Genomic DNA, 27,331 nt, shown 5'->3' with positions numbered 1-27,331 from the left:
ATTCTAAGACTAAAATCCAAATGATTCAAGGAGTCTTTATCAAGTGATCTGAGAAAAAAAAAATTGACTGGTTTTCAAGTTCGCATTTAACTTTGAGCTGGCTGATCTGAGGGCTCAAAAGATTCTCCTCTTCTAAGGGCATCTTGAAAATAAGGCACAGACCATTGACAAGAAAATCCTAGTGATTTGAGAATCATGCCAAATCAATAAGACGTCACCTAGATGAGAGAAAAGGAAAAGCCTGATAGAATCATATGTGCAAGGGTGAGCAAATCTTCTATTTAGAATAAATTCATACTGATGGCAGGAGCTTTTTAATATTTGTCTAATAAAGCATTTAAATTACATGGATGACAGACATAATCAATAACTATGTTCCTTTGTTTGGAGTCTGAAGTCCATTGGACTACCCACCTCGTTTGAAATTTAAACTGTGATATAAAGTATAAAAATTAAAAAGAGAACGAAAATAAAAGAAATTTTGTAAAGGGCACTTTAATATTCCATTTTATATAGCAAAACTATCTGCCTTGCGCAAGAATACAGATAGAGACTTCTCAGACATAAATCATCCCTCTTCACATACAAGGAAAACTATGAACTTCTGCAGTGCTAGAGGTTCAACCATTCTTTTGTTGATTTCCATTCACTCATCCTTTTCGTAATTTAGGAGCAATAAAAAAAATGCATCGCCTAAATTACAGCATGCCTGTTATATCCTACTATAAATTACTATGATAAGTTTGAAGGCTGAGCACAGTAGAGGTAAATGAGCTCCAAACAGAATACTTCTATACATAGCAATCTTCCTTGAATTAATAACAGACAATCATCAGCTGCTAATATCAATCTCGCCCCCACTTTTTGATCACATTAGCTTGTGCAGAACCAGGTGTATCATTTACACCTTTTAATCGAGATTCATCACCAGAGTTTGGTGCAGGTGCCATTTTGAATTTACCTGTAGTAATGGACCTGAAAACATTTCTAGGTCTACGTAACAGTAACACTATGGAGTTCAATACAACTGAGAGTATATCTCGCCCTGACTTCCTGATCACATCAGCTTGTGCAGAACTAGGTGTGGCATCTACACCTTTGAAGCTAGATTCATCATCAGAGTTTGGTGCAGGTTCCAATTTGAATTCACCCGTAGTAATGGACCTGAAAACATCTCTAGGTCCACGTAACAGAAACACCATGGCATTCAATACAACTGAGATCATGGCCTCTCCTTTGACAAGCAGAAGATACTGCCCAGACAACAGATCACAGGTCAAGACAAATGAACACATACACACAGAGTGGCACTATTGCTTCACAAGAATTAATTATTAGATATTGAAAAGAATTGCCATGTTAAATAGAGATATGTAGGCAAATGCTATAATAGTGCCTTTAGGGCGTTGAATTTGATAAGTACTAAAAAGAAATGAGGCACTCACCATAAGAACCAACCCACCCACTGCATAGATTGCTTGCTGAATTTCCTTCCAGGAATCCTCATTTCCAAAGCCACCAAACCAACCTCCACCCCCGAACCATCCTCCCCCACTGTTTCCACCTCTGCCTCCAGCTGCCTCCTCCCTCTTCTTAATTTCTTCATCCCATCTATTAAATGCATCCTTCTTCCCTCCAAGGGCACTTTGTAGAGCTCTGATGGCAGCCTCCTGCATGCTAAAACACATTAAACAAGTACATAAATGTTTGATCTGTGGGAAACCCACTTAATCTCTCTGCTCTGGTCATTTCTTAACGACTACATACATAATCCAAAAAGTTTAGTTCAAGTTTTTATTTCAATCAAGGTAAGCCACCAGCTATATATAATTCAAACAAGATACATTTGCTCCCAGGGGAGACGGTCTTTCTCTCAAACTAGCCGTAAACTTGTCTCAGCCTTCAGCCACACTGCTTCCACAGGCAAATTAAGAATCAACGCCACGAGTTTACCTTTAACCAAGAAGCTAAGTAACAGATGCTATCTAAGAGATTTTACCCAGAAAGCAGGAATATAAATATATATCATTTGTCAAATACCCGGTCATTGGTTACAAAATTGATTACAAAGTAACACTAGATTCTCTGCACATAAATATAATTCCCTGATGGGCAGAGGAAATTGTTCATGGCAATATTTCACTCGATCATGCATTTAAAAATACATTGATATTTTCTCTGAAAGGAAAAAACTTCAGCACCTGAGCTCAGTCAAATTCTAGCAAGCTGAAAATAACGCCACTTGCACACAATATTAACCACAAATCAAAAAGGTTGAGTTCCCGTTTAAGATTGCATTCTGCTGTGCCTTGTGTGTGTGTGCACAAGTGCATGTGTGTGGATTGGTAAATTATCAGCTGAACCTAGCTGTACTGAACGTGTTAAAGAAATAAGCAAACCCTCAAACCCAAATCCCAATATCTTTATTTATATACACATGTACAAATCTTATAATTTCCAATTTTTTCCCATGTTCAGCTGATAAATTTTCCAATTTGAGATTTCTTTTTCTTTTTTCCATAGCTCTTTTTCTTATAAGAGAAACATTGCTCAGGGATTATTAAAGCTCTTTTTTTTTCTTTTCTTCATTTTCTAACCAATCTAAACTAGCTTCTACAGCAGCAAGCTTTCCATCTATTTCTTGTAATTTATCAACAATCTTGGTTACATTATCGCCAAGTGTATGCAAATTATTCAAAGATTGATCAGTCTTTGCACTCAACAATATTATACAGCCTAATTTCTGCAACTTGACTGCTATTTTTTAATCCAAACTGTATAGTTTTATTAACCTTCAAATTTATTAAATCAACAATATTTCTAATATATAGTACATCTCTGCATAAGTCATCAAAATTTTCCTGAAAATGTTGTGAAAATCTAACCAAATAATCCTATGCTTAAAATCCAGGCTGGGCTCTGTCTTCTAGCTTGGAAGGCTGAAAGCATACTAAATGATTTATTGATCCATTTGAAATTTTGCATGATCCTTTCAAGGGAAGCCATCTTCCACCATTGTACAGAGATATATTATTTTCTTCATAGAATACTAGAGAACTATCTCTAGGTAGAGGCATAGACATTAGTAAGAAGTAAAGATTCATCCTCTTTCTCTTTCCCTTTAATAGAAGGATCTGGTCCTTTGTTAATAGGATGTTCATCTTCACTTCAACATAAAGTTCAGCTTTTCTTCTTGACTTTCTCCTGAATCTAGTCTTATGAAAGAATAACAGGCTGATGCAAAGCTAGGAGGAGAGGACAGACTAGAGTAATCACTTGTCAGACTTGTAGGTAAACATGAATAGAGTTGCCTTTGATTCTATGGATTGATTTGTTAGAATTTAGTCTAGGTGCAAAATTTTTTAGCCAGTCAATTTTCCACCCATCTGGTATGTCAATAGTATTAATATGTCCTTTCTGTAATTGACCATCAACATTAAATCTCTTACCATAGGGAAGACTTCCTAGAATCCTAGGATGATTAGTGTTACTCATACTATACAAGACTTGTATCTAAATACTAGCATACTTGAGCTTACCAAACATTTCTAAACCATATACAGACATAAACAAAACCCAACAATCTAAAGAACCATTTTTAACTTCTTGACAGCCTTTATCTCTAGCACAAACAGTAAAAAAGGAACAGTTGATATAAATTATCCTTGGAGTGCATGAAAGTTGTGCCTGTACACAAATGATAAGATTTCAAATCTTTGATGTAAAAACAATTTTACCCCATCTGCACATTGTGCAGCGGCATTATTTTTGGTGAAGGCAAGGACAAAGTGTACAAGAATACAGTAGTAAATTCCAAAAGCAGGAATTCAATGGAGGAAAGATGCCATGGACAAGGAGATGTTGACCAGGTACCTTGGAGAGCTGTTTGGGCATCCAACTATATCCCCTTGCAGTTCTCCTGTTGTGATAGTTCCAAAGAAGGACTAGACTTGGCACACATGCAAGGATAATTTGAGCTTAAATAAAATTACCATCAAAAATTGCAACCACTACCATGTATTGATGACTTCTGGATGAGCTTCAACAAGTTTTTCACTAAATTGGATATAAACTCAAGCTATCATCAAGACCAATAAAACAGGAGGATACATGACATTCAAGACCAAGCAAGGGCTTTATGAGTAATTGGTCTTACCATTCAGTGTATGCAATGCTCCAGCTACCCTTACGCAGCTGACAAATGAGTTATTATAACTTTTGCTAGATTCTTGTCTTTGTATACCTTAATGATATTTTGATTTTTATCAAAACATAAGGAACATATCTTGCATTTAAAGCAAGATTTTGCAATTTTAAAGTAGAATTGGTTACTCTGAATATATAAAAATGTGATTTTACAAAAATTTCATTGGTGTATTATTGTCACATGATTAAAAATGATGAGGTAAGAATTGATCCTTCCAAAATTGAGGCCATAGTGAATTGGCCCAAACCAACGCACATGTTGGAAGGAGGAATTTTGTGGGAGCAGCTCAATACCTTCAGAAGTTTGTTAAGTCTTTTTCATATATCACTACCCCATTACATTTTATCATTGGAATGGAAAAAAAATCATTGGGTTAGCAAGTAGCAGCATGCTTTTGAGTTGAAAAAGAAAATTAGCATGGCACCAATTTTGGCATTGCCTAATCTTTGGCAGTCATTAGAAGGTGGGACAGTTGCTAGTGATTATGCCATGGAGGCTGATTTGCCATGGGAGGTTGACTTATTTTGTTACCATTCAGAAATGTTTAAAGGAGTTGTCTAAATTACAACACCTATGATAAGAGTTGTATGTTTTGGTTTCAGCAGAAGTAGAAATTGATGGGTTTTGCAACACTTTGGGTCTGCCAAAGTGTGGATTAACTAATAAAATGGCAGATATGCATTCTAGACCACCACTTCTATCCGCAGTTGGCACAATGTCCATGACTAGACCATTTGTAGAAGACGTAAATGTGGATGATTATGTGGAGACGAAGATTTCAACGAGATTTATAAATCAGCAAATCAATGGAAGGCTTTTTTTATCTCTTAGAAAGTCTTGTGTATAAAGCATGGAAGTTGTGTGCCTAAGGGGCCTCGACCCATGCGTATTAGAGGCACATACCTCACAAGCAGACGGTCGCTTTGGAGTGACAAAGACTGTAGCATATTATCAACAGTATCTCTTTTGGTGTATATGCAGGTGAATGTGTCCAGGTATATAAGAAGTTGCCAACTACATTGTGTGTAAGCCCAACAACAGGAAACTTGGGCTGTACCAACTATTGCCAGTACCTAGAAGGTCATGGGAGAGTATCTCCATGGATTTCATAGGTAGTTTGTGAAGGACTACACAGGTTAATGATTAGATTTTTGTTATTGTGGACAGTTTTTCTAAGATGTGTATTGTAAGAAGATGTTGACTGGAAGTGATGTGGCTGAATTATTCTTCAAGAATATACAGATTCAATTAGAAGTTCCAGAATGCATTGTTTCAAATAGAGACACAATCCTTTTAAGTAGACTTTGGTATACATTGTGGAGTAGATTAGATACCAAAATGAAGTGATCTATAGCTTTTCATCCTCGGATGGATGAACTGAGGCAGTGACGAGAACATCGGTGCATCTGTTACATTGGTATAATCAGTGGTTTCCAAAGGACTGGGGCAAGCGTTTGGCATACATCCAGCACTCATATAATTGGGCAATTCACTCTACTAGGTTATCCCCGTTTGAAGCACATTTTGGCTATTTACCACAGAGCCCTCTTGAAGTTTGCCTTGGACGGCCAAAGGAAGGACTAGAAAAGGGGGATGTTGAGGTGTGTAAAGTAGATAAATTCACTGAGACGGTGAGGTAATTCAGATCACATAAGGGGTGGGAATTAATGCTGTTGGGCTGGACTTGCAGAAATACATGAAGATCTTCTCCATTAATGCGGATCGGTTGAGATTGTTTGAGCCTCCTTACTTGATAAGGAGAATGATCTTATGCCAAGCATGGATAATTTTGCACCATACTCAACAGAGCGAGCAAGAGTTATGATTGATTATTCAGAAAGGGGAAGTTCCAAGCAAGGCATAGTAGGTTTCAAAGGTAAAGTGGGGAATAAATCCCCTACTTTAATGAACTCCTGAGTTTTAGGGGACCAAAAACCTTGTAGTGGGGATGGTATGATCCATGAAATGGATTGTTAAAGTTGGGCCTTAAGGTAATAATTGGAGGTCACTAATCAAGATGACTATGTAAGTTTGCTGTGTTTTTAAGTGATTAGGTGTGAAGAACAGTTGGCATGAGGTACGTGAAGGTGCAAGGAGGGGTCCAACGGGCAAACCAAAGTAGTAAACAGAAAACTGGTACAGCTGTTGCATAAGTATAATCAGCAGTTTTTGAAGAGCTGTGGCAAGCATTTGGTATATATCCAGCAATTGTATGATAGAGAAATTCATTCTTACTAGTTTATCCCCATTTGAAGCACATTTTAGATATTTAACACCAAGCCCTCTTGATGTTTGCCTCAGACAGTCAAAGGAAGAGCTGTAAAACAGGGATGTTGAGATGAGTACTGTAGATAATTTCATTGAGCAGGTGAGGCAAACTCACCTTAACGTTCAAGAGAAACTCAAGGAGACAGTATAAAAGTCATCATGTCAGCACAGAGTTGGACACAAATTGCAGGTGGGCAACAAGGTATAAGTTTATTTGGGCAAAGAAAGGTGGCAAGGCACTTACAGAAACTCAAGCAACTAAGATATGGTCTGAAATACATAAAGATCTTCCCCATAATTAATGTGGATTGGTTGAGATTGTAAAGCCTTCCCTACTTGACGACAAGAAGGATGTTGTTATGGCAAGCATGGATGATTTGAACCTTAAGAACAAGATATGTTGGAACATGATGTTGTCCTTGATAAGAAGGTAAAGACATACTCAACAAAGTGAGCAAGAGTTATGATTGATTGGTCAAAAGGGAAAATTCCAAGCAAGGAAAAGTAGATTTCTTTAGGTCAAGCGAGGACAAAGTTCCCCAAGTTTAATAAGTTCCTAAGCTTATGGGGACCAAAACCCTCTTGGTGTGGAAGGTAAGATCCATGAAATAGATTGTTAATGACCGCTAAGGACATCATCAGAGATCACTTCTCAATTTGAGTATGTAAGTTTAATTTGTTTTTAGGCAATTAGGTGTGAAGAACAGTTGGCATGAGGTAGGTGAAGGCACAAGGGGTGGTCTGAAACACTCCCAAAGGCTTCAAACAGGGCACTTATTGGCAGGTTTACCCCTTCCTATAAGTGGCAAACACATAATATGCTCCAGCAAACAAACAATACGGAGCAGTGCACAAATGATGGAAACCAACACAGTTATGTTTGAGCTTCAATGTGCATGAGAAGACCAGAATGTGAACAACGACATTTATGTGCTTCAATTGGGAAAGTCTTGATCTTTCACTGACCATCAAATAAGGGGAAGCTTATTTCACAGATTTGGGCAATTTTTTTAAGGTTGGCTCTTCTTACAACAATTCACTTATGAATATGAAGTGGGATTATGCTAGAATGGAGGCAAGGTAGGCATGAACGAGCAGCTATGTGTTGATTTGGTTGTTCCAATGAACCCATTTTGGGCAATGTAATGCTTGTAAATCAATGATTTAGTGGCATGAGCCAAGATCACATTCTTTAAAAGTGTTTTTCCAGCTGGAAATTGGTGTATGCGTCTCATTTCCATGCATGCTCTCCATTATTGAGTGTTATCTGCTTCAGTTTCACGAGCATAGTATTTGTGTTTGGCAACTTGAATATGTTTAGTTGTTCAATGCAATTGAGTTTGTATATTTGTGAAGAGTTAATAATCCATACATTGGTGAGAGACTTAGACATAACTTCAGCTCTTTACAGATCACAAATTTGGTAGAAAATTTAAAACTACAGTTGCCAAAGAAAAGTAAAGAGTTATGAAATTACAAAGTCACCGTTGTGAGGAGTCTACAACTAAAAAAAAACCTTGCCATTGAGGCACCAGCACAAATGAGCATCTTTCTTGTAATTATCTGTCAAATCCCCAATTGGACTTCCCAACGAATCTGTATATGAAATTGTCTTGCACAGAAAGACTTCACAATTTCATAAGTTGTAGTAATCTGAAGATGACTGAGGGAGTAAAATGCCGTGATCCCGATCATATCATGAGGAATATAATCACCACATTCATCGATTAAGACTTCAATATTAAACACCAGCACGACATACGTTATCAGCAGTCTGAGATATCCTTCGTGGACAGATGGACTGATGGCAAAAACATAGGATACAAATTGCAGCCAAAGACTTGGGCGATCAGCAACAAGGAAACAATTACCTTAGGCGGCAATAGTAATCAATACATAGTCAGCGATAACAAAAACAATAAATATTTCATTAGTTGATCAAGTATTCCACTTGTAATCAGCAATTGGTGAATATTAATAACTAATCAAATTAACTAGCAGCGATTCTTTCCTTCAATTGAATTAAGGTTAATTAAGATTAATAAAAATCATGAATTAGAAGGAGCCATTAGCGACTAAGAGGTGAGATTGAAGCCAAAAATATATTTCACCCCAAAGGTTACAGCCCTAAAGGGAAGTTGCCACCTTTAAAGCCCGATGGAGGATATAAGAGGAACACGCCAGCACTGAAGGATCATGGAAGGAACAGATTATATTAATTTACTGGCAGATCAGATTATTACTGGCAATCATCGTTGGGACAGCAGATTGGTATGCTGTAACTTATTTATGAACTAAATGCTTATTTATAGTAATATTATATTTGAATTCTATTAGGCATAAGAAGAAAATATATGGCCTATAATATAAGCTGTTTCATTTAATCTTTATTTATACATATAGCAGAAATAATGTCAATCAGATTTAGATTTGTTAATAATAGTGAAATCAGATTTACATGACAGTTATGCTTAATTTTATATATATTCATAATACATGAGAGATTAGTATATTCATAGCCTAATCCTTAAGCATTCGGTTGGTTTTGTTAGGTAAAGGCAGTATTAATATCTCACAAGGTAGGTGAGCCCCAAGAGGTGGTATGGACGGGTGTCCTGAAGCCCTTGGGCCTATTTGTGGAGGTTAGTTTTCTAGCACCCTAACATAGTAATTCCCCATCCTCCATTAGGGTTGATGATTAGGAAAGAAGTAAGGATTTGGGCTTAAATATAGTAACCATAGTTACAAGACTTGGACTCGGCTTGAACTCGGCAAGCTGATTTTTGACCCGGACTCGGCTTGAACTCAGCAAGCTGATTTTTGACCCGGACTCGGACTCGGTGCCCGGACTTGCAAAGACTCGGCCAAGACTCGGCAAATAGAAAAACCCAAGAAATTCAAAGATTTTTAACGATTTTAAACTTGTTTCATGTATTTTTTAATAAATAAACCTCAAAAACACAATAATCTCAGCAGAAATCTGAGTTATTTACATCAGCCTGGAATTAGTAAGTACATTTGTAAAATATGGTATGAGTATAGGGATAAGAAATCAAGTCTCATTCTGAATATATAATACAAAAGAATAGAATGAACAAATAGGAGAGGATTCCCATACACAAATATATCTGAGTATAAGCAGCAGATCACATTGATATAAACAGCAGACCTATGCATTAACAAGTATTTGGTATGCATGAGACATTAGCTTAGTGTATGCATGATGAAGATATTGTCTAATGTGTTTGGTACAGTTAATGACATGAAATGCTAATCAATCAAATAAACAATATGAAATGCTAATCAATCAAATAAACAATCATATAAGGAATGGAAGGAAATGCAAGAAAGGCGAGCAGATATGAGATCACCATCTAAGCAGACCACCTGATGATAAATGTTCAATGAGCCTGCCACTTGGGGTCAAGAGGGTGAGTGTCCGCTCTTGGGCTTAGATAGGAGGATTTATGGGCACCCTATTGCGATTTCCTTTCCAACCTCTATGATGGTTGATTGTTGGAAGATGGCAAAGGAGATATGAATAGGGAGTGCAGATACAAGCACCCCACTAGGTAGAACACCCCATGCTAGATGTCCAATGTGCCTGCCACCTAGGGCCAAGAGGGTGAGTGTCCGCTCTTGAGCTTAGTGTGAGGATTGCTGCGGGCCAACCTATCATGCTCTCAGTCATAAGAGGATGAATAAGGAAACATGGATAGGGAGTGCAGATACAAGCATCCCACTAGATAGACCACCCGATGCTGGATGTCCAATGTGCCTGCCACTAGGGGCCAAGAGTGTGAGTGTCCTTTCTTGGGCTTAGTGTGAAGATTGCTTTGGACCAATTCTATCACACTCCACCATTCAAACTCTATTGTGATTGGATACTAAAAATGAATATAGATGTGATATAACCTATCTAATGAATTATGATATTTATATGTATTTGTACTTCTATGTGTGATTACTAACCATAATGGAATTATAATATATATATATATATATATATATATATATATATTGTTTAATATGTTTGCAGGACTAAAATCAGGGTTTATCTTATTAAAAGGCATTTTAAATGGTAAAAATTATACCTCTAACTATCTTACAATTCTTATTTTAATGGAATTTGTGATTTTAGGGTAAGATTTAGAGCAATACCAAAAGGGGACATTACAACAAATCACTTTTGTGTTAATGATATTAGATTTCCACAACCCATATTGTTCTGTAATTGCTTCTAGATTCGATTGTGTGAGAGTTTTTGCATCATCCAGAAGCAATTACAAACACTTTTGTGTTGTGTTTCTCATAGTTTTGAGAGATACATGGATGCAAAGATAAGGGGACAAGTTTCAAGTATGCCAAAAACATTTCCAAATTTTTGGGACTACAAGAAAACAACTATTAAAATAATTCATATATTAATATTTGAATATTAAAATACAAGTAAATCAAATATAGCTAAAAATAACATACAAACCAAAAGATGCTAAAATTTTCAATAGTAAAATAACAACTCAATAATTTCAAATGGATAAAATACTCAAATGGAACTTCTATTGCTCTAATGTGTACTCATAGATCTCCCATCTAAATTAACTTGATCCTCCTTATGGGATCACCTTCTATTGTTGTCTCTTCGATTGTTGTCGGAGTGTTGCATCAATTTGTTTATAGGCAAATCATTTTGCCCCAATCTACTCCTTCCCCGTGCTTTCTCCTATTTTTTTAATATCTAGGTAAAATACAACAAAAACTATTGTTCCTTAGTACTTACAAATTCATTTAACAATGATACAACATGTAGGGAAATGGAAATAACACTTAAGCAAAGAACTTGCAATACATAAGCAAAAACTCTTTCAAGTAAAAAATCTCACCACCAAAAAAACACAAGTTCGTATTAATCTCACATGTAAAGTACATCAACACAACTTCCTCCTTCAAATCAACAACGTTCCAATAGCATAACAACATAACTTGTAAAACCATACATTTTGCTACCCTAAGGCCTCAATCTATAGACATATGTAATCCAAGAAACCATAAATGTTTTCCAATACAGTAGACTCAAACCATGAGCCAAATAGTCAACATACAAAGAGACTGTAAGATATGTCTAGGAGTTACAAGCATCTTTCTAGAAACTTCAAGACCTTACATGTGAACTTGATCTTCTAACTTCACTAGAGGACCAAAACAATCTACTAAAGAACAAGATAACAACCACCCAAGTCCAAAAAAAAACAATCAACTTCTTACACATCATAACATCTTATAACATAATAAATTGTCATAAATTCTCTTCCATTTCATGCCAAATGCCTAATGATGTCTTACAATGCTTCCTCCCACATTATGCCCCTTATTTATTCCAAGTCACCTAGAGAATAATAATTAGTTATAAACACACCCAAGCTCACATGGACATCTAAGTTAAATAATTCAAAGGAATTGCAAGGTTAATATCACCCATAGTTCTAACATTATTCCATTTGATTTTTACATTGTTATAGCACAATAGGGAACATAAGAAAAAGAATTGTGTTAGCATAAGCGAGGCCCATAAACTCCCTACACTAAATAGAGTTTCTCTATACTCATTGACTTGGTGAATGAATCCACAACATTCTCTAAAATGTCAACCTTTTGAACTATGATCGCTCCACCCTCTAACATCTTGCGAACAAAATTATATTGCACATCAATGTGTTCAACACAAGCATAATATACCAAGTTTCTAGTAAAAAAACTTGCACTCGAATTATAACATCTAATATTCACATTTATACAAATAAAACCAATATCTAAGCACAGTCTCTATAGCCACATTATTCTATAGTCAAAAGAGCAATCATAGACTATCTCTTACTCATCCAAAACTGCTTTGCCAATAGAGTGAACACATAACCATTTGTAGACCTAGTATCTAGATCTCCAATCCAACCAAAATGAAGCCTTGTAAATCAAGTACCTTGTCCACATCATTAGTCCTGTGATAACAAATGTGGTAATCTAAAGTTCCTAGCAAATATTTGAAAACCCTCTTAACATAGGTCTAGTGTTCCTTACACATTCTTATAACTCCCACTGCTTGGGCAATGTTTGGTCTTGTACATACAATTGCACACATGACTCCTGATTGCACTAGAGGAATTATGCATCTCTTCAAGATCATCATCCAACTTAGAATATTGTTCCAAAGAAAGCCTAGTGCTTATAATAGGAAATTTTTGCAAGTTTGTAATCTTGCATTGAAAAATGTTGGGAAATATTGTCAACATACTTCCTTCAATTCAACCAAAGCTTCATGTTAACTCAATCCCTACAAATTTCCATAGCCGAAATATATTTAGCAACCCCTAAAGCTTTCATATCAAAAGTACCAAATAGCCTATTTTTAAGCTCTTTAATCATCCATTTGTTCATCCATTTGTTCCCGACAAATAACATAACATGCACATACAAGACAATGATTAACAACCAATCATCAATTAATTCAAAAGATGCATGGCAATCTACTTCGCTTCTAACAAAACCAAACTCCAATGTAAATGCATCAAATCTTTGATACCACATACATGAAAATTACTTCAGCCCACACAAAGACTGCTTTAACCTACAAACTAAATGCTCATTTCCCTTAACCAAAATTTCATATAAATCTTTTCATAAAGATCCCCATGCAAGAATGCAGTTTTGACATCCATTTGCTCTACCTCTAAGTCATAAACAACAACAATAGATAATAGGAATTGAATAGAGGTTAACTTAGCCACAACCAAAAAGTCTCATGAAAATCTACTTCCTCAACCTAATAGTAACCTTTAGCCACGAATTGAGCCTTATAACAATCCAAATTGCCATCTTCTCCATATATCTTTTTGAATACTCACTTCAACTCGCAACCTATGGGCTTCCTCCCTCAAACAACTCAACTAGGTTTCAATCTCACATCTACCCAAGCCACTAATTGAGCCTTGTAACAATCCAACTTTCCATCTTCTATAAAAATCTTTTGAGTACCCACTTCAACTTGCAACTAATGGACTTCCTCCCCTCAAACAACTCAACTAGGTCTTAATCTCACATCTATCCAAGGCCTTAATTTTATCTCTCATGGCCTCTAACCAAGATTCATGCTCCTTTTAAGGTAGAGCTTCCTTCAAAAACCTAGGTTCATTGCCAGTACATTATAATACAGAGACACAATCGAAACCAAATGGGCTATACCTTTTAAATGGGTCTCCATTGTCTAGTGGACCTTCTTAGAGGTGTAACAAGAGGTTCCTATTGTTCCTTATTAAAACTCTTCTCTAACCCTTCTTCCTCCTCTCCTTATCCATCTTGTTGTCCTACACGTGCATCTTTCTTCTCTTCATTGTTAGTTTCAAAATGGATTGTCTTCTTTGATTTTTCTTGAGGCTATTCAACATCTAGGAATACTCTAAGCTCTTTGAAAATCATATCCTTAAAATAAACCATTTTCAGTGCTACAAAATCCCAAAGCTTACAACCTTCTATATTCTTGTCATAACCTTTAAACACACACTTGTTAGCCTTGACATCTAGCTTAGAACGTTTCTCATTTGGAACATGAACATAAGTTTCACTACCAAATATTTTGAAAAGTGAAACTATTGGGCTTTTACCCATCCATACCTCGTGAGGTGTTTTGTCAACTACAGCAAATGTAGGAGTTCTATTTACCAGATAACAAGAAATGTGTACAATCTTAGCTCAAAAACGTTGTTCCAACTTAGCACGATTTAGCATGTTTTTAACTCTACTCATCGAAGTTCTATTCATCCATTTTGCAACTTCATTTTGTTGTGGAGTGTATGGAGAAGTCTTCTACCCAATATACGTGTATATCTAAAATAATCATCAAATTCCTAGAGCAATGCTACCATCGCCTAATCTTAAAACCTTTTTGTTCCTATTTGTTTGTTTCTCTACAAGTGCCTTAAATTCTTTGAACCTATAGAACACAACAAATTTATGCTTAAAAAAATAAATCCAAGTGTAGCTTGAGAAGTCACCAATAAAAGTAACACAATAGCAAGATATACCAATGGAAAAAACATTAATAGGACCAAACACATCACAATGAATCACTTCAGAAACTTGATTTTCTCTAGACTTACCAAATTTGAAAGATATTTTATGTTGTTTACAAAACTCATAATGTTCAGCAGAAGTTAAAATTAACAAATATACCCAAACAAACCATCAACCATCTTTTTATTAATGAAAGTTTTAAAACCCTCTTCACCATTATGACCAAGTCTATCATGCTATAGTTAACAAGAATCAAAGTTTTAAGTTACATTCACAAACTTACAAAATGTTAATGCCTCCATCCTAAACAAAGTTTCACATCATGTGCCCCTAGCTAACCAATTTCCTCTAGTCAACCTGTATCCACTCTTCTCAGAAGTCACATGCACCCCAAAATCATTCATTTTGGAAGCAAAAATCAAATTTCTTGCTCAATACATTGATGAGAGTTTTCACTCACTGTCACTAGAAACCAGTTTACCTCTTCCCGACTAACAATCTTATGTGTATTGTTATCCCCAAGGAAAACCTTCCCACCATCATATGCTTTGTATGCCAAGAATCACCCATGATGAAAAATCATATGGTAGGATGCACCTAAATCTATTAACCAAGCATCATCATAAGGGGATTTAACTAAAATAAACAATACATCACCACCTTCATCATCCAATAATTTATCGATATAGGAATCGTCATTCTTTTTCATTTCCGCATTCCTTCTTAAGATGGTGCTACTTATTGCAATCCCAACATCTCAACCTACTCTTACCAAGGGGTTGGGATCTACCCTCGTACCCTATATATCTTTTAGACTTACCCTTAACCCCCTTTTGCTTGCCACCACCTTTTTCCTTGGGTCGTATACATTGCCTCCTCAAGAATCAAATAATAAACATAGTAGCAAAATACATCTATCCTCTTCCTCATTCTTAACATCAATAAAGTATAACTATCTTAAGATTAAATTGAAAGCATTCAAGTATTTTGTAAAAGACTCCTTCCTTTTTAATGAATATAATTTCCTTTTAAAATATAATTTGTTAACAAGCCTCTTAGTTTAATAAATTTTACCTATTCTCTTCCAAAATTGACATGCAATATCACTAAAAGCATTGAATAAAACATTAAAAAAACACTTATAGTAACTTTGGCCTTTTTGTCTTGCCTTATCTAGCCTACATTTGATGTATCATCAAGTTCTCATTTTTCATTGCTATTTGTTGATCCTTTTCTTCCAAGAGATACTTCATCTTCAACTTGTAAAGTTCATAGCCTATGCCATTGAACTTTTTCATCTCCATACAAGATGTGTTAGCCATGATCTCTATCACCTAAATTTGAACTGCACAAAAGCTCCCAATGCAACTAAAAACACGCATCACTCCAAAAGAAGCATCCCTCTTTCTGATCAAGCCAACCAAGCTCTAATTCTAAATGTTGATAACCTGGATAAAAATACAGTAACAACTATTTGTCCTTAATGCACACAAACCATTTAACAAAGATAGAACATGCAATGCCAAAGAACATTGATATATGTGGAAAAATAGTTTGAAATAAAAAGCCCCACCACCAAAGAGAGTTCAAGTTTTGTATTAATCTCAATACTTCCCCCTTCAATCCAACAACATAACATCACCTATTTAACCATACAACCACTAATCCAAGGCCTCGATATATAGGCATATATAATTCATGGAGCCATAATCAATACAATAGACTCAAACCATGAGCCAAGTAGTCAACATGCAAAAGAGACCACATAACATGTGCCTAGGAGTTACACGCATCTTCCTAAAAGCTTTAGGACTTTTCTCTTGGACTCTATCATTCAACTTCACTAGAGAAAAAACAACACACTAAAGGACAAAATAACAACCATACAAATCCAAAAAATACAACCAGCTTCTTCCACATCATCAGAGATACTTCCTACACATTTTCTAACATCATAAATTTTCATTAATTCTCTTTCACTTCATGCCAAGTGTCCAATGATGCCTTACAATGGGAGGCCCAAACTATGCCCCATTCGCACATATTCCAAGTCACCTAGAGAAGAATAATTAATTATAAACACCCCCAGCCATATGTGGACATCCAAGTTAGCCCTTACCATGATGCTTGGAGATGTACACACAATTAACCAACTATTAAATAAACAAACTACAATAGTCTAAAAGAATTGCATGGTGAATATCACCGCTAATCCTAAAAAGGTTTTGTTCAGTTGAATGTAGTTGTCTCAAGGTTGAGTTTTGGTGTTTTTCTCAACATTAACCCTGTTGTGGTGGGGCTTTGATGTTAGATCAATCTACGAGTGTATGATCAAAAGCTTATGTGGGTAATCAATTTATTCAATCTAACTTTGTTCATCCTCTTTCTATGTCCAAGTTGGGTGTAGTAGGAAGGATGTATTGACCTTGTATTGTAATATCACTTGTTTTCCCAAAGTTGCTTAAGTATTAGCAATGGATTTAATATAGTAAATATTAGAGTTAGGATAATATGGACTATGTAATGGTATCAAAATAGATATAAATAACCACTATAAACATGTGATAATATAGCAAATATAAACGTAAATAATTAACTAAGTAAATTGAATAGCACAATCACTTAATTCAATCAAATTAATGTCAAAAACATATGTATAATATTCCCAAAATCTTTTAACATCAATGGTTTTGAATACTTATCTAAATCAAAGCACTTGGAGAGGCCACTCTCACCCTAGGACTATTTCAATGGTCTTGGCCTTCATAGCATTGGCACACTCTAGAGAACCTATGTAAAAATACAAAACATGCCTACATGCACCATGCTTATGCACTATAACCCTAGAGAAGACAATCCAAAGTGTATTTTGTACCCTGACTTGGACACACTTTGTCTACCCCATTCTCCAACGTCCATTGCTCACCAAACCACTCCTTCCTTGAGTGATCTCCATGCCCTTTCCAAATTTCACATAATTGTTTTATATAACCTTCAAGGGATGTTGTCTAAACCATCACACCCTTTCACAAAGGTTGCATTTACCATTAATTAATGAATACAAGTGTTCCTATTTTTTAAAAGAGTTATCATAAATATTCCTCATTAATCTCCATTTTAACAAATGGATCGTATTATCCCTTATTTTTCTCTCCCTTTAATGCTTTAATAACTTTATTTTCACTTTGGGGAAAAGTTTCATGACATGTATGATGTTGAAAATAAACCAAATCAATTGGCTTGTGATGTTTGTTGTTTGTAACTAGGTTAATATAGGGGTTCGGATTGCCTTAACGCAACATCCGAACCCATTTAGGACTGGGCCCTATCCTAAAGGGTAACGTGCCCCCAAGATAAAGCCCAGCCCTATGCTTGCACGCCATCCTAAAACCCCACGCCACAATAACAATATTGGCGCCAAAAAGGAAGGAGGCCGACTTGCAACAATAAAGGTTAAGACGCATATAAATAAAGATACTTTGCAAAGACAATATCATCAAGTATTAAGCGAATCAGCTCTGCATGAAAAGTGAGAACTTACACTAGGAGGGTGCGAAATTGTCTGGACTTATGCGAACTTGTTCTAGAGGACAAAGGCAATCTTTGGTGTAGACTTGAAGAGCTTAGCAGTATAGATCTGTCATACAAGAAGGATTCAGATTTGTCAAGGAAGCTAAGTATTGTACTTGTGTTATTAAGGAAGAATATATAATCTGACTTGTGGGTCTTTAATGCTGGGTTTTTCCTCCTTGGAGGTTTTCCCAGGATATTTGTGTTTGTCTCTTGTTTACTTCCTCCATTTCTGAGTTTATTAAATTATGATTTACTAAAATGTTACAAATCTGATTACAAACTAGGGCATAATTAAAGGATATAATTCTGATTACTAATCTAGGGCACAAAAATTACATGGTATCAGAGCTAAGGTGTCACTAACTTCTGATTTTAGTAAATCATTTGTTGCATATAGCTGTTGTTTGTTTTCAGATTAAAATGTCAAGTTTGAGGGCTGAAGATAGACTTGATGGAGCCCTTGATTTTGCTGCTTGGAAAGTCCGTATTCTATTGATCCTTGAAGAGAATGATCTGCTGAAATTTGTAGAAGAAGAAAGGTTGTCTCCTCCAGAAGATGCTGAAGAGCTGAAACAGTTCAAGAAAGATTCCCTCAAGGCTAGGAAGATCATAATTGAGTCCGTCAAGAATCATCTTGTCACTGTCATATCAAAGTTTGTGTCTGCCAGGGAAATGATCAAACACTTGGAAGGGATGTATGAAGTCAACAACCTCAGCAGGGCTCTTGCTCTAAGACAGCAGCTTCTTCACATGAAAATGAAAGAAGAAGACTCAATCATAGCCTACTTCATGAAGATCAATGAACTAAAGGACAAGCTAAGTACTCTTGATTGCAAAATCTCGGATAAAGATCTTGTTATGATTGCATTAAATGGTCTACCTGATGAAAGGGAACCATTCATTCGTAGCATTGTTGGAAGAGCCGATCGTCCCAACTTTGAGCGTCTTCAATCTGATTGCATCAAAGAGGAATCTTGAATTGAGGTAAGAGGAAAACTCAAGAACTCTCACAAAGATAATCATGTTCTCTTAGTTAAATCTAGGAAAGGTGGACATTGGAAGAAAGAAAAGAGAAGCAAAGATTTTAGATCCTCCTCCTATGATCCAAGGAAGAAGTCAAGAGATTCCTCTCACATTCGTTGCTTCAGATGTGATAAGTATGGTCACTATGCCAGAGATTGTCAGAATGATCCAAAGGAAAGGGAAGTCAATTTAAATGAAGTTGTCGAACAAAGTGAAGATTATCTTCTTATCTCTGCTTTATCCAGCAATGTTCCTACGAACAGTGATACATGGATACTTGACAGTGGTGCCTCCAGACACATCTTAGGTTTTCATGAGCATCTCTCAAATCTAATTGAAAAGGACACCAACCTTCATGTGGTAATCGGTGATGATGCTCGATACTCGGTAAAAGGTTCTGGTACCTCTTTAAAACTAGATTCTGGTATTTCCGTACAACTCTGTGATATTCTCTTTGTACCTGGTATTAAAAGAAACTGTATTTCCATTTCTGCCTTAGAAGATAAGGGTTTGCAAATAGCATTTTCTGAAGGGAAAGTACTCGCTTGGTCTAAGAAATCTAATTTCAAAACTGCTCGTATTATTGGAAATAGATGTGATAATTTATATAAGCTTGCAGCTAATCCAATTCAAGCTCTCATTCTAAGGCCCCTGAATCATGCGAGCGGGCATAGAAGACTTAGACATCTACACTTTCAAGCTCTTCCCACTCTCCGTAAAATGGTTAAAGGTATGCCTAAACTCAGTTTATCTCATGATGATGCTTGTAAAGGTTGTGCAATGGGTAAGAATGTAAAGAATCCTTTCAATAAAAGCGATAGTAGGGCTAAAGAAAAGTTAGAACTTATTCATTCAGATTTATGTGGTCATATGTCTATAGCATCTCCTAGCGGTTTCCTATATTATATTATCTTCATAGATGATTTCTCTAAGAAAACATGGATCTACTTTCTTAAATCTAAAGAGTCTGAAGAAGTCCTAAACAGATTTAAAGAATTCAAAGCCTTAGTTGAAAATACTACAGGAAATCGAATTAAATGTTTGAGGTCTAACAATGGAGGTGAATACACCTTAGGTAGTTTCTATGACTTTTGTGTTAAAGTGGGAATTAAGAGGGAGTTCTGTGTTCCCTACAATCCTCAGCAAAATGGAGTTGTTGAAAGAAAGAACGGGACTATTGTTGAAGCTGCAAGAGCCATGATCCATGATCAAAACCTGCAACCTTTTCTATGAGCAGAAGCATCCAAAACAACAGTCTATATTCAGAATAGATGTCCTCATCGCGCCCTAAAGGATGTGACTCCTGAAGAAGCCTTTACAGGAATCAAACCTAACATCAGCCACCTAAGGATATTCGGGAGCCCGGTGTATGTTCATGTGCCTAAAGAAAAATGAACCCAGTTGGATCCATCTGGAAAGAAAGGCATCTTAGTGGGATACAACGAATCTTCCAAAGCCTTCAGGATCTACATTTCAGGTCAAAGGTATGTTGAGGTAAGTAGAGATGTAACTTTTGAAGAAGATATTGCTTTCAAAAGATCTAAAGGTTCATCATCCAACAATAATGATAGGGTGATTGAAAATCAAGATTCAATAGTTGATGCTAACCCTGAGATACAGGAGGAGTCTACTGACCTTCTGGATCAGGAAGTTTAGAATGACCCAACAGAACCTATGCACTCTACCGATATACCTCAGGATATTGTGATCTACAAGAAGAGACCACTTTGAGTTAGAAACACGATTCAAGATGCTGAAGGATTTGCTGCTCCCAGAGGAACCTTTAGAGATAGCAAGAGATCCCAAAATCACGCCAACTACATTTCTGTGATGTGTAATATCATTGAGTCTGAACCTCACAATGTCGAAGAAGCTATGTCCCATCATGCTTGGAAATTAGCCATGGATGAAGAGTATGGGTCTATCATCAAGAATGATGTCTGGGACATTGTACCCAGACCCAAAGGTAAGTCTGTTGTTTCCTCTAAATGGTTGTTTAAAATTAAACATAATGCTAATGGTAGTATTGAAAAATATAAAGCTAGGTTTGTAGCTCGTGGTTTTTCTCAAAAGGAAGGAATAGATTATGAAGAAACTTTTGCCCCTATTGCTAGATATACTTCTATTAGATCTATAACAGCTATTGTTGCAGCCAAAGGTTGGGAGCTGCATCAAATGGACGTTAAGACAGCCTTCCTCAATGGTGTCATTGAGGAGGAAGTCTATATTGAGCAACCAGAAGGTTATGTAATCCATAAAAAAAATTCTCATGTTTGCTAGTTGAAGAAAGCTTTATATGGACTCAAACAGGCTCCTCGTGCTTGGTATGAAAGAATTGATAAGTACTTACTAAGCTTAGGTTTTTGCAAGAATGATGCTGATGCTAACATTTACTTCAAAGTTTATAATGATGAGATGCTTATCTTAGTTTTGTATGTGGATGATTTATTTCTCACTGGTGAAAATAAATTAATCATAAGATGTAAGAAGGAATTAGCCTCAGAATTTGAAATGAAGGATTTAGGTCTAATGCATTACTTCCTAGGGTCAGAAGTATGGCAAAAATCCAATGAAATTTTTCTAAGTCAAGGAAAATATACTATTGATATTTTGAAAAGATTTAGATATTAATTTTAGCACTTTCAGATTAACTAAGACTCAGAAAATCAGAATTTACTTACTAATTAGATTCATTTAGATTTAGAGATTTATAGTTTCAGATTTAACACAGCAAGGAAAATAAGAAAATAGAGACAAGACACAATTGCCCTGGGAAAACCTCCTAGGAGGAAAAACCCAGCCAAAAAAGATCCTCAGATCTGATTATGGATTATAGTTATGCAAACAATACAACACTTATCTCATGTGCTTTTGTAGGTTCAGATTTTGCTGTCACTGCAGGTATGGTAGATCACGGTGGCTGCCTTCAACATTTACTTGATGGATGATGAGGTTGTCTTAACCTAAATTGCAGACCTTTTGGAGTTAACTAATTCCTTTTGATGGATTTCGCACCTTCTTCTAATGGCAGAAGTATGTTGCTGTTGCTGTTGCTGTCATGATTTCGCACCTTCTTCTATGTATGTTGTTGTAGCTATCATGTATTTCGCACCACCTTCACTATGCATATTGTTTTAAGTGCAGATCTCTTATGACTTCTTGGAGATCGCTTTAGGCATATAGGTTTCGCATGAAGAAGCAAATGAAATTAATTGATTTACAAATGAATCTTGATCTCTTATTTATATGGAGCGAACTCCTCAACTAGGTCGGCCTTTTAAATAATTAAACTTTTAATTATTTCCTTTATCTGCCTTGTTAATAGGGTCGGCCCTATTGGATAGTGCGTTGAGTGTTTGTTTGTCATAGCGTGGGGGATAGGGCCACGTTAGGGGGAAGAGGGGCCAGGCGGATTCCAATGTTGCCTAAAGCAATTTGAATCTGCCCTTTCCCTAATTAATATCAACATTAGAATGATGGATTGTAAACCTATGCATACTCCTATGGAATCTAACTTAAAGAAGTTAAGTGTTTCTGCAGCTAACTCTGATTTTGCAGATCCATCTGAGTACAGGCAGTTGATTGGTTCCTTGATGTACCTAGTCAATACTAGGTCAGATATCTATTATGTTGTGAATGCCCTCAGTCGGTTCATGAGCTTGCCTAAACTTGTTCACTTGGTTGCTGCCAAGCACATTCTAAGATACCTGCGTGGCACTATTGGTTATGGGCTGAAGTATTCACTTAATATCTCAATCCTCTTGGAAGGCTACTCAGATTCAGATTGGGCAGGAAGTGTCAAGGACAGGAAAAGTACTTCAGGTATCTGCTTCAACTTGGGCTCTACAATGATCTTTTGGGCATGTAGAAAGCAATCTTCGGTAGCATTAAGCACTGCAGAAGCCAAGTACATTGCCGCATCTGTTGCATCCAGAGAAGCAGTGTGGCTTCGCAAGCTCCTTGTTGGATTATTTGGTCAAGCTAGTGGTCCTACCACCATTCATTGTGATAATCAAAGCTATATAAAGATGTCAGTAAATCCCGTATTTCATGACCGGTCCAAACATGTGGAAACACACTATCATTTCATTCGGGACATGGTGCAAAGAGGCGCCATTCATCTAAAGCACATTAGCACGAATGAACAGATTGCGGACATCCTCCAGAGACAAACTTGGTGTTGTGGAAAACGGAACCCTGATTGAGAGGGAGCTCCAATCTCAGTGACTCTATCTGCAATACTTTGTATCATTCTTTGCTTGTGTGCAAGAATGAATTGTGTCCAATCTATGCTTGCGTACTAGATGGATAATTGTAATTATGTAAAGACCCACTTGTGTATTACACTTTCTATGCTTGTGTGCTAGAACCATCCTATGCTTGTGTGCTAGGTGGAAGATGTAATTCTATGCTTGTGTGCTAGATCCATTCTATGCTTGTGTGCTAGATGGAACTCTAAAGGTTCAGATTATGTATTCTCTTCTTCCCTAGATAAGAGGAAGTGTTGTTTGTAACTAGGTTAATATATGGGTTCGGATTGCCTTAAGGCAACATCCGAACCCATTTAGGACTGGGCCCTATCCTAAAGGGTAACGTGCCCCCAAGATAAAGCCCAGCCCTATGCTTGCACGCCATCCTAAAACCCCACGCCACAATAACAATATTGGCACCAAAAAGAAAGGAGGCCGACTTGCAACAATAAAGGTTAAGACGCATATAAATAAAGATACTTTGCAAAGACAATATCATCAAGTATTAAGCGAATCAGCTCTGCATGAAAAGTGCGAACTTACACTAGGAGGGTGCGAAATTGTCTGGACTTATGCGAACTTGTTCTAGAGGACAAAGGCAATCTTTGGTGCAGACTTGAAGAGCTTAGAAGTGCAGATCTGTCATACAAGAAGGATTCAGATTTGTCAAGGAAGCTAAGTATTGTACTTGTGTTGTTAAGGGAGAATATATAATCTGACCTGTGGGTCTTTAATGTTGGGTTTTTCCTCCTTGGAGGTTTTCCCAGGGCATTTGTGTTTGTCTCTTGTTTACTTCCTCTATTTCTGAGTTTACTGAATTATGATTTACTAAAATGTTACAAATCTAATTACAAACTAGGGCATAATTATAGGATATAATTCTGATTACTAATCTAGGGCACAAAAATTACAATGTTAAGGGTTTGAATGTGATTGATTAATCTAATAGGGTTTCCCTACTTGGATGGGGCCAAAAGTTTAAAAAGAAGAGCAGTTTTCTAAATAGAGCTAATTTGTAGATTACACAAGTTGTGGCCTCATTATGCAAATTTGCACTTTGAGATTTCTAAGATGCGGAAACCCTTCCTCCTTGATGATTTAATCATTTACTCGTGTGCACAAGGTTTTCTATAGCATTTGTGGTTATTGGTTTTGGAGCAAAGCTTCTCTTGGTATGAAATCTTCGTATCCTACATTTAACCCCTTCACTCAAACTTTCTCAAAGATTCCAATTCAAGTTAGGTTGTGTTGATGTGTTTTTTATGCACATGCGAACACAAAATAAAATACCAAGGTATCTTATCCTCTCTTGAACAAAGTTTCCCTGAATGCTGAAGATTTCACCTAAGGATCAATCAAGGCAACTCCAAGGTTCTTATATGTAGGTTCTCTACGTGTGGATAAGCTCTGTTGGTGTGATGTGATTTTGCTGGAATCTCAAGGGGACTTACATTCGAATGCCTGAGCGTTTGATTTGTTGGAACTCAAGTCCTATCTACTTACCGGGATAATAAAGAAATAGCAAAAGATGAAGGGCTCAAAAAGTCTACTCTAAGACCTAGAATGCGAGAAGATGGATGAACAACTAGGTGGAGTCCTACTGGGTTGGGTCTCACCATCAGGTTGAATAATTCAACACCAACTCAGTGCGATCTTCTAAGGGATGCTTCGAATATGTTCAAATCGTTCACCATCAAACACTGATCACCATTCAAGATAATGCATGAACAATGGGCGTGTAACAACTTGAGATTAAGCTCGTTCTATGCCAGTTGACCACGCAGGGCACACTTACAATGAACAAAAGGCTAGTGGTTTGGACTAGGTGGATTCCACGCGAGTGCATTCAATAGCTTCCTTCATTCAATCTAATTATTTACCATCTAAAATGAAGATTCAACAAGAGACCATGCGTATTGCTAAGAAACAACATCCTTCACCATAGCTTCAATGAAAATGGAGTTCATTTACAATCAAGGCAACAATTTATTGCGTTCTCTTCCTAATCTACTCTATTGCTATTCTATTTGCTATTCTATTTTACTGACTATTCACTAACTCTTATTAGCTAACTCTTAACTATTAACCCACTATTAACCTTTACAAATGAAGAGCTAGAGCTTAATATAGGGAGCTCTTTACAATTCAATGGCTCTAATTGATTTACAATCAATGACTAGGATTACAAGATGAAAACCCTAATTAGGGTTTGTTACAACAAACTCCTTTAACCAATGAAAAAATTACATTCAAAATTTGAGAACCAATAAGAAACAGGGGTAGGTGTCTCGAAGTTTGTGCCATCACTGGCGAGTCAAGTACATTGAATCTGGACATGCTGAGGTGGAGCTATCTGACTGAAGGAATAGTGACTGGGACGCCACCTTGTCTGGTACCTGCTCATATCTCTTTTGATACTCAATTTGGTGATGCTGAAAAGCTAACTTTGATTAACTCTTCTGAAACTATCTGCTTCTTTAACGTACCCTTGCACTGACTTTGGTTGATCTTCTTTTGTCCTTGATGTACTTGATGGATGACGTACCTCTCCTTGACCCTCCTGTGTTTGATGAGGTCTCTTCACGGTCAAGTCACTCCTTCTCTAGTAGCCCATCTTGCCTTGAAATGTTTACAAGATCCTTCTTCTCTGTCATCCTGTGATCTCTTTGAGGATAGTTCTGGCACATTGCTTGCAATTGTTGATCATTCAAAGTCCTTCAATTTAGTAGCACCTTGAGAACCTTCTCATGCATCCAAAGCGTCCTTAGTGATGATGAAACTTGAATAGGTCCTCCTTGTCTGTTCTTCCTTCATCTTGATTTTGTTGATCTACAAAACAAACAAAAGATGATTAAGTATACATAACATATTCATTCTAACATAGCATTTCTTATCTTAAATCATCAACAGGAAGGCATTAGAATCAATATCACGTTGGACCCTCTAGAAGGACAGGCCCAATAAAGAAATTCGCTCTGGACCCTCTGGAAGGGTCAGGAGCGAAATTGACATTTTTGGACAAATTCTTAACATTTTGTGACCACAACTCACTCAAATGGGAGCAAAAGAGGTTTCAAGAAAATTCGCTCTAGACCCTTTGGAAGGGTCAGGAGCGAAATTTGTAATTTAGCTCAAATTTCATCATCTCTTTGCCTCAAATCTCTTCTCAAGGCAAGAATATATCAATTCTCTCCCAATAGTGCCTTAGGAATCAAGATCTTGATCTCAACAACGAGCAAAATATAGTTTTTAGGAAATTTCGCTTAGGACCCTTTGGAAGGGTTAGGAGAGATTTTGTCTTTTACCCTCAAATCCATCATTGCCTTCACTTCCATTCGGTTCCTAAGGCAAGTATATATCCATCCTCCCTCAACCATGTCCTAGGAACTGTAATGTCCCCTACCTAATCTTTAAATATAATAAAATTGATAGATTTTCTTCAGTAAGTTATTAGTAGGTGCTTATCTATTTTCCTCATTAAATGATTAATATCATTATTAATATAGATATTAGACCCTACTACTACTTCAGTTTTAAGGGAGAAAGGTTTACGTATGTTACCAAAGCGCTTAGAGACCAAATACTATAGGTTCCCTCAAAGTTTACAGATCCAAGCCCTTACCTATCTTGGGTCTATACCCTCAAGGCTTATGGGTCGCTGATCCCCACCCTATCTTGGGACTTAACCTATTCTTGGATTTAGACTGCCCCTCTTTGGAACATCTCATCCCCGTCTTCTTACATACTGACAGTACTAACATGATTTAGACCATAAGTACACTAAATTCTCATGTATTATGAATATATATGATATTAAGTATGACTGTCATACATATTGCAGTTTATAACAATATTATTACTAGATTCTGCATAACAACTTTATCAGGCTTCATATACTAAGCATACATATTAAGCACATCCCCATGCATACCACCAAGAACAAGGA

At 36.6% G+C, this 27,331-nt stretch overlaps 1 protein-coding gene across 4 annotated transcripts in view; it reads right to left on the bottom strand.

Moving 5' to 3' along the window:
* Positions 1 to 479: 479 nt before the first annotated feature.
* Positions 480 to 27,331, bottom strand: part of LOC131073636 (uncharacterized) — a 42,801-nt gene continuing 15,949 nt past the window's right edge. For 2 of the 4 annotated variants that reach the window (XM_058010136.2, XM_058010135.2), the window contains exons 2-3: positions 1,446 to 1,677; positions 480 to 1,253 (exon numbers count right to left, since the gene is read on the bottom strand). In XM_058010136.2, the coding sequence (XP_057866119.2) occupies positions 846 to 1,253; positions 1,446 to 1,677 (640 nt within the window). In that variant the 3' untranslated portion in view covers positions 480 to 845. Of the gene's footprint in view, positions 1,254 to 1,445; positions 1,678 to 11,100; positions 11,157 to 27,331 lie in introns of those variants that run through there. The other 2 variants (XM_058010134.2, XM_058010133.2) reach the window with 2 other exon arrangements.

Source organism: Cryptomeria japonica, chromosome 11, assembly GCF_030272615.1.
Source record: "Cryptomeria japonica chromosome 11, Sugi_1.0, whole genome shotgun sequence".
NCBI classification, from domain to species: Eukaryota; Viridiplantae; Streptophyta; class Pinopsida; order Cupressales; family Cupressaceae; genus Cryptomeria; species Cryptomeria japonica.
Note: the sequence above shows the minus strand (reverse complement) of the source record. Positions and strands in the feature narration are given on the sequence as shown.